Genomic DNA, 9,436 nt, shown 5'->3' on the forward strand with positions numbered 1-9,436 from the left:
ATGGACTAACGTCTAGGTTGTTCTTATTTTGCTTGCTTGTTGATGTTAGAGAGAAATCAACTTTATTGGGGGTAAATTGTTCGAGAGAAAGTTTTTCTCCTCTATAGTCTAGCTTACTCACTAATATCAAGCTATTTTCTAATAGTTGCGATTACCCATTTGTCTATATTAGCCTATAATCGAATCACATCCCAAGAACCAATCTCATTATTGTTACTTCGTATTGATTGCCGCTGTTTGTAGTTGATAATCAAAACCAAAATCCCCCATTTGACATTCCTGTCAACCTTTGATTTGAATGGTGTTTTTATTCGATAACTTTTATTCATATGGCTGATTTAAACACGTCATACTTTCCAATTGACTCTCAAACATGTACCGCTCCCTGTGGGATTCGACCCCAACTCATTTAGTTGGGTTATATGCGGATTAACGATCGTTGACGCTTAGAATCGGATTAAGTGTCTTTGATAACGTTACAACAATCACTTTATCAAGATAGTAGGTGTCTATCACTTCTTGGACACTCTCCGACTTCCCCATGTAGACCTTGATTCGTTGCCCGTTCACTTTGATCCTTGTTCCCTCTTTGTTCTCAAGCTCGACCGCTCCATGTGGAAATATTTGAGTGACTCTGAATGGCCCAGTCCACTTGCACTTGAACTTACTAGGTAAAAAATGCAACCTTGAATTGAATAAAAGCACAAATTCTCGCTTTTCAACATTTTGATCATGATACTTCTTCATCTTCTCCTTGTACAAGGCAGAACTTTCATACGCTTTTAGGCGAAACTCATCAAGCTCATTCATGTCATTCACTCTTTGACCTGATGCAGCTCCCCAATCCAAATTCAACTTCCTTAGCGCCCACATGGCCTTATGCTCTAGCTCTACTGGCAAATGGCATGACTTCACATATACAAGTTGGTAGGGCGACATACCTATGGGAGTCTTAAATGCGGTGCAATAGGCCCATTGAGCATTATCAAGCCTTCTTGACCAGTCCGTTCTGTTGGCGTACACAGTCTTTGCAAGAATTTGCTTTATCTTTCTGTTTGACACTTCAACCTGCCCACTAGACTTCGAATGCTAAGGAGTAGCTACATTGTGACAAACTCCATATTTCTCTAGGAATGCCTTGAACAACTAATTACAAAAGTGAGAATCTCCATCACTGATAATAGCCCTAGGTGTACCAAATCTTTAGAAGATACTTTTTTTTAGGAATGCAGTGACACTCTTACCCTCATTGTTTTAAAGCGTACTTGCTTCCACCCATTTTGACACAAAATCAACCGCAACAATAATATACTTCATTCCATGTGAACTCACAAATGGACCCATGAGGTCAAGGCCCCAAACATCAAATACCTCAATCACCAATATCGGATTCATAGGTACCTCTTGCTTCTTTGAAATTTCTCCTTCTCTTTTGCAACAGTCACAAGACTTGGCGAAATCATAAGCATCTTGGTGGATGGTAGGCAAGTAATACCCACACTGCAAGATTTTATGCGCAGTCTGAATACCACTATGATGCCCACCAATAGACCAAGAATGACACACCTCTACTATACTCGTATTCTCAACCTCGGGCACACAGTGAAGGATAATCCCAACAGTACAAATACGAAACAAGTAAGGCTCATCCCAAAAGAACTTCTTCACATCATTCATAAACTATTTCCTTTGGTGGAATGACAAATCGATGGAGCCAAATCACTTGACAAGTAGTTAGCAAAATCTGTGAACCAAGGAATAAGCTCATAAGAAGCAGCCAATAAGTGTTTGTCTGTGAATGTATCATTAATTTCAGCCCCATCTCCTAACTTGAGCATAGCTTTCCCCTTTAATCTAGACAAATGATTGGCAACTTGATTTTCTATCCTTCCCTCAAAATCAAACTCTTGCAGAAACAATACCCACCTAATCAACCTGGGTTTTGCATCCTTTTTAGCCATCAGATACCTCAATGTAGAATGGTCAGTATCTTAGTACCAAGAAAGTAGGATCAAAATTTCTCTAATGCAAAAATAACAGTAAGGAGTTCCTCTTCAGTTATCGTATAGTTCTTTTGAGCCACATTCAGAGCTTTGCTGGTAGAGTAAATCAGATGAAGAATATTCTCTCGCCTCTCTCCCAATACCACACCAAGCGCCACTCCACTTGCATGACACATCACTTCAAACAATTACCCTTAATCCGGTGAAATAATGATAGGTAAGGAAACTAGCCTTGCTTTCAACTCTCCAAATGCTCTCAAACAAGCATCATCAAAATCAAACCTACACTCCTTTTCAAGCAGTTTGCACAATGGGTGTGCAATTTTATAGAAATCCTTGATAAACCTCTGATAAAAGCCTGCAAGAAAACTTCTAACACCTTTAACAGAGATAGGTGGTGAAAGCTTTTCTATTACCTCAACTTTAGCTCTATAAACCTCAATACCCTTCTCAGAAATCCGATGACCCAGACTATCCCCTCTTTCACCATGAAGTGACATTTTTTTCCAATTGACCACAAGATTGCACTTTTGGATGGCCAATCCACGGACCAGACCTACGGTTCGTGGTTCATTCCATGGGCCATGGTTGGCCTTCGTCGGATGGCATCAGAAAAATCTGAAAACTGTTATTTTTCCATTTCTGGAATTTGAGGTGTTACAATTTTAAAAAAAAAACATAAATATATGCATGATATACATACAATATATGTCAAATATTCACAAAAAATATATTGTATAAGTTTATATAGAAAATAAAGATACTCAAAAATATATATGCATATATTTAAGATGTTAAGAAATATACACAGTATTCAAGATATACAACTTATGATATATACACCTTATAACATAGTGTTTACATCTGATGTTCCTTCACCTACTATGTCTCATAAATCGTTCCTCATTTTTCTTCTCCCATAATTTCTATGCCCACTACTACTTCCATCGATAGTTGGAGCCCGTTTGGATATGCTTAAAAAATAGCTTTTAAAAAGCAACTTTTAAAAATCAAACTTTAATGACTTTAAAGTCAAAAAATAAAAAGTAAGGAGAATCCTACTTTTGATTTTTAACTTATTTTAAGTAATTTTTACCACAATGTATTTCTATTTATAAAATTTAAACTATGAATTTAAAAGTTTACCTTTTGGCCACAANAAAAGCAACTTTTTAAAATCAAACTTTAATGACTTTTAAGTCAAAAAATAAAAAGTAAGGAGAATCCTACTTTTGATTTTTAACTTATTTTAAGTAATTTTTACCACAATGTATTTCTATTTATAAAATTTAAACTATGAATTTAAAAGTTTACCTTTTGGCCACAATAAATTAATTAAAACAAAATAAGTTTGGTGATTATATCTAGTGTAGCTAATATTTTTTGTTGTATCAATACTAATCTAGTGTAATTAGAGCCTATTTGGATTGACTTAAAAAAATAGCTTGTAAGTTAAAAATAAAAAGTCAAACTGAAATGACTTTTAAGTCAAAAAATAAAAAGTAGGGGGAGACCTACTTTTGGGGTTTTGACTTATTTTAAGTCATTCTTTTACCTTGCCAAACACTTCCTAACTTATTGTAAGTCATGTTTGACTTATTTTAAGTTATTTTTTATAGTTGCCAAACACTTCTAGAATTCAAAAACTAACTTAAAAATAGGTTTGACCAACTTTTAAGCCAATCAAATACCCTCTTAGAGTTGTTATTCGTTCAATTCGATTCAATATTACAAGCCTGCTTAGAAATTTCAAAATTATTTCAGTAAATTAGTGATTATATTTAATTAGAGTTGTTCATCATTTAACTCTATTTAACTTCACATGATATTGCCCATTTGATTCAAATATAAGCTAAATAAATAGATGATTTTATCGAATTACTTTTGATTAACTAATATATTGAATATAAAAACTTCATGCAGTCACTCAAGCTTATCGCAGATTAAATATTTTGAGAATTCATGTAATTTTACTCGAACGTGATATGTTGGGACAATAATTATACCGATTTGGTCTAATTATAGATTTTCGCCATTTGACTCCATTCAATTTAACAAAATTTCACAAATTATTAATCATGTTTTATTTTATTTATGTATTTCGGGAATTATTATTTTACCCGAACTTAATCTATTCTACCTTTTATGATCTATTATTCATTAATACTTCTAATTATACTTAGTTGAGTCACTAATTCATAATAAATATAGAAGTATATCTATACCACAATTTATATCTAATACATATTGACTTTAAAAAACATTAAATAATTAGTAAGTCGTAAAATTAAATGAATAGATGTTGAATACTGAACTAACTAGATGCAATGACCAAATTTATAACATGCTAAGACTGAATACTGACTGAATTGTAAATGAGGTCAATGCAATAGAATATGACTGAACTGTGGGAGCTACTAATAACCGATAATAAAACTACATGAGCTAAATGTGGAGTCCGATATATACGCCCCATCGAGAGGACCCAATATACCCTGCCAGAGGTATAGAGGCATGTTGGCGTGATCACTAAAATGATGCCCACAGAGTGGACTTACAACCTATGTGGCTAGTAGTTCTGGGACTATTTTGGTACGATGAACCCTAGTCCAACTCGGTATTATGCTACTCCCAATGGATTAAGTAATTAACACATTATGACTGAATTTCTGTAAGTTACTAGATAGCTCGAACTGAACATGCAAAATCAGAATGCAACAATTAATCTGATAATGATGCATTCATAAACTGAGGCATGTATGACTGAATACTTAAATATCTGACCTAGCATGTATAATTCAAGAACTAAAGAATTACATAGCTAGGGTTGTGAAATTCATGCAATAAACTAAATATTAATATACTAATCTGATTTGGATCATTCTAGGAGCTAAGAATCCAATAATTCTAACATTCCAGAAACCCTAGGTCTAGTCATAATAAGAGAATCAAGAAACTGACTGAAAACTAGGGACCTAATGGGTGAAAGCAACCCACTAGTGAAATCCCACATACCTGGTGACGAAGTTCACGGAGAAATCCTTTGATTTTTGGGCTGGAACTGAAGAAAACTTGTTGCATTCTTGAACTAGGGTTCTTGACTTCTTTATCCTCTTAGCGTTCAAATTTTCTAAGTTTTGATTAATGATTTGACTTAGGTAAGTTCTAGTTATGTTTCTAGGCTTAAACTGACTAAAACCTCATAATTTAGGGTCTAAATGACGTAGCTTAGGGGTCAACAAAATAGGAAAAGACCAAAAGACCCCTAACTTAACTGCTGTCGGAGTGATCGACGGACGGGACCTACGGGCCATGAATCGAATGACGGTATGTGCTTGTCGGCCGTCGTTTGCATCAGAGGCTAGGTAAAGGGGGCCTCGATCCACTGACTTAGACCACGTACCGTGGTCTGACCTACGGACCATGGGTATGTCCGTGGATCGAGACTTAGTTGATTTTCTGAGCTGGGTTTGGGAAGGGGTTGCAGTGGTGAACCACAGACCATCAGCACGGGCCGTGGTCTGTCCTACGGTCCTTGGATGGCTACTATGGGTGTGCACTGCAACTTCTCAAAATCTGCATTTTCGTCTATCTAGGATACGTGGTGTTACCAATTTTGCATGTGATTTCAATGATAGAATGATGATCTTGTTTAGAAGCTAATTGTGTTAGGATTGAATGTTATCTCTTTATTAACACTCATGAATGTTGATGATGGGATGTGAAGGGTTCTATAATGTAATGTTGTATATCTTGAATTGGTATGCTTAGGTGCCCTTATATTCATAAATGAAAGCTATGTTGAATGTGATATCTTGACTTGGTAGGCTTAGGCATCCTTTTCTTGAATAATGAATGTATCTTGACTTAATGTCCTAATGATCATGAAATGGTAGACCTAATGTTGGTAGCCCTTTCATAAATAACTAATGAATGTGTAGATGACTTAGAATTGGTAGACCTAAGGTTGGTAGGCTTTTCTTAAATGAATGAATGGATGTCTTAGATTGGTAGACCTAGTGTTGGTAGCCTTCTATAAATAACTAATGAGGTATTTTAGACTATGTCTTGAACCGGTAGACCTAATGTTGGTGGTCTTTCATGATGAGTATAGAACCCAATGTGAATGTATAACCTTGAAGCGGTAGACCTAATGGTGGTGGCCTCTTTCTTGTGTGAAATGATGAACTTAGAGATGGTAGACCTAATAGTGGTGGCTCTCTAGGGAAGTCAAGAACTATCCTTAAAGTACCTTGAATCGGTAGGCCTATTGGTGGTGTCCCTTTCTTGGGAAAGTACTTTGAGTTGGTAGGCCTAATGGTGGTGGCCCTCTCAAGTACAACAATGTAATGAATGAACTACTCTATGGGAATGGAGGCTAAGCACCGAGTTGATATGGCTAAAATGGTGGCTCTCCAAATGTCAGGCTATAGTCCAATGAACATCTTTCATACCTCATAACTATGTGCCTACATAGCATGCTTACTACTTCTGCCCTTGGCAAGTAGAACAACCCTTACGATATGGGATAGTACATCAGATTCCATGATTTAGCTCTCATGGTCTATGTCAGTTAATGCCTATTCAAATCATGTGAGATATGCACTCTAGTTTCTTGATAGGTACTACAAAGCGTAGGTAGTAGTATGGGATGATATCTATACATTGCACGAGTAGTCTTTGAAAGGGCTATAGTGAGTTCTCTAAGCCTTAATGGCTAAATGTGTGAAAGTCCTCTAAATTCATGAATGTGTCCTAAATGAACCTAATGAAGAATGTTGGCTTAAATGCTTAAATGTAAATATGTATGCTATACTTGGATTGTATTTTGAGTACTTCCTTTTCATGACTTATTGTATATGAATGTGCCTTGTCTATGGTGATTTCAAAGGAGTACTTAGTGTGAGTAGTAGTATGGGATGCTACTTGCACATTGCACAAGTATAACTTAGACTTGTCTTAGATGATGGTCTTAATGTGATGATGTGATTCATGTGATGTTATGTGTCTTATACGCTCTATTGTGTAAAGGTGAGAAGGATGAATGGTAAGTTCACTTTGGGCGACCTTAAGGTGGTACCTTAGTGTGGGTGGTGGTATGGGACGTTATCCATACATTGCACAAGGTATAGGTTGAGGATTACTTGAGGTGAAGGCTCAAGGTGAAGATAAAGGGTTATGTGTGATTTTGACTAAATGTGAAATATGTGACTTTGTATATTGGTTGTGACTTATAATATGCCTCTTTGATCAATGTTCATGAAGTTTTACAAAAATGGCATAAAAGCATGACTTTCAATAAAATGTCCCTTTCTAAGCATGTTTTTGCATGGTCATCATACTTAGTACATTTTTGTGTGCTAACGTGTAGGTTCCGGGAAGTAATTGCATTCTCTAGTGAAGCTTGGGATTAGAGTTCTCTCAAGACATCCTTTGGTATGTCCTCATAGATCGAGGATATGGACTTTTATGTTTCTAGTTTTTCTTATTTCTTAAGACTATTTTTAAGACTTCGATTGTAAAAGGGTTGTGACCCTATCTTGTTAAAGGTTGTCTAAGATGGCCATGTGAGACGTTAGACTTCCGCTTGCATTTAAATGCTTTTGAAATGATAAATTGTATGGTTTTTGAATAAATAGTTTTAATTTCGTACTATTTTTATTACTTATGCGAAGAATGAATGCTATGAGGCTTGTCTAAGACCCCTTCAAGGTCGAGTACGCCGTGTTACAACTAGGGGGTGCTCTGGGGTCGTGCCATGAGATGGACTTCAGGACAAGACCCACGACATCCTAATGAACTAACTAATCAAAAAAATAAAAAGGGAAATCTTCATAAAGCAAAGAGGCTCACCAACTGACTCTGAGTGCTCAACTGGATCAACGAGGCGCTGGATGCTGATCCTGATTACCTATATCTTTATCATAAAATGATGCAGGCCAAATGGAATTAGTACATTGAATGTACGAGCATGCGAGGGGAATTCTAAATAATACATAAGCTTGAACTGGAATCTGAAGGAAAAACTTACCTCACCTTTACTCAACTCATTGATACTCAACTCAAATAAAGAATTGGACAACATTAAAGATTGCAGTTTATATGAAGCATTTAAAACAGTAAGAAACAACTCAATATACATATATACAATAAATTAATATAAATTTGTGGGGGTTTCTCTAATCGACAACCATCACGATAAGTTATGAGATGATACAACGTCTCACCCATGTTGCCAGAACTGTCCTATAACTTGCCAAGATATAGAACGCCTCAACTAAGTGGATCCACTAGAGTATGTTAAAAAGTATTAAGGAATCATCTAAAAAGTATGACCCTTTCTACCGACGTCATGGTTTATGGAGACATTGAGTAGTTATGAACTCGTCCCCACATCGGTGCTCAATACTACTCCCAAAATACTCAACTCATCTGTTTAAATACAAGAACTCTTTCTGTGGTTTGAGATAATTACTCAAAAACTAGCTCAAATGCTGTCTTGGAAAGTTTCCTCTCTTGTTTAAAATGTGAAAATATTTACTCATTTGGGAATACTTAGTCCCCATGTACTCTTTTGAAGAAAAGAACTTCATTTGTTACTCTTACTCAACTCAAACTCAAGACTTAGAACATTTGCAAAAGACTTCTTTAAAATACTCTATGACCTTTCTAGAGTTGGCTCTTAACTTTCCTTGAATTTGAATATACGGATTCAAGGTTATGATTCAATGTTTAGGAATGATTTCTAGGTTTTTAGAAGTCATTCAGAGTAGTTAGAATCGATAGGAAGTGTTACTACAGTTTATAAGAACTCAGATGGGCTAAATGACGAAAAATGGGTTGGGAAGGACGGTCCTAGCGCATTGTTGGCGCGCCGCGCCATACCAAAGTTCAGAGAGCCATTTTTGGTGCACTGCTTGCGCGCCGCCCTAGCTTTCCAGGAGCTAGGGGGCGCGTTGCGCCAGCTTTCCCCTAGTCAAACTTGGTGAATTTTTCCTCTCATTTTCTGACATTAATTCGATTAATTTCAATTCTTTTTCTCACTTTCTCCTTAGATTCAGACACCCAAAATATATACACAAGAATATAACTCAAACAACTCAAAAAATCAACGCTACAACCTCAAGAAACTCCTCAATCCCAACCCAAATTCAAGAACACACATCAAGAACATTCGACTTCCAATCCTTTTTGGATGAATTCACACCGAAATGAACATGTTGGGCACGTGGGTGAATGAACCCAACATTATGAAAGTCTCACATACCTCGTAGGGATAAACCCTTGGTGAAATCCACAAGCAAATCTTCAAGAACGCAACGATTCTAAGCTTCTTCTCCACTTTTCTCCAATTCTTTTCTCCACTTTCAAAATCCTAACTTATTTTTCTAAAGTGTAAGCTGAATGCAATCATTTGAGACCCCATAATTACC

The 9,436-nt window shown here is 36.2% G+C and overlaps 1 protein-coding gene across 1 annotated transcript; it reads right to left on the reverse strand.

Annotated features, from left to right (window-relative positions):
- Positions 1-429: 429 nt before the first annotated feature.
- LOC125856075 (uncharacterized) lies at positions 430-939 on the reverse strand. Its single transcript, XM_049535659.1, has 2 exons — positions 779-939; positions 430-685 (listed from the first exon to the last, which is right to left on the reverse strand). Exons 1-2 carry the CDS (start codon positions 937-939, stop codon positions 430-432), a joined length of 417 nt encoding a protein of 138 aa, XP_049391616.1.
- Between the last annotated feature and the right edge of the window lie 8,497 nt (positions 940-9,436).

Source organism: Solanum stenotomum, chromosome 2 (assembly GCF_019186545.1).
Source record: "Solanum stenotomum isolate F172 chromosome 2, ASM1918654v1, whole genome shotgun sequence".
Taxonomy (NCBI): domain Eukaryota; kingdom Viridiplantae; phylum Streptophyta; class Magnoliopsida; order Solanales; family Solanaceae; genus Solanum; species Solanum stenotomum.

Excerpts from the sequence above, each read along its gene's own strand:
- LOC125856075 (XM_049535659.1), bottom strand. The coding sequence starts at position 939 with ATGTCGCCCTACCAACTTGTATATGTGAAGTCATGCCATTTGCCAGTA. Across the intron at positions 686-778 it reads GATGAGTTTCGCCTAAAAGC|GTTGCATTTTTTACCTAGTA; the intron begins GTATGAAAGTTC and ends ATTCAATTCAAG.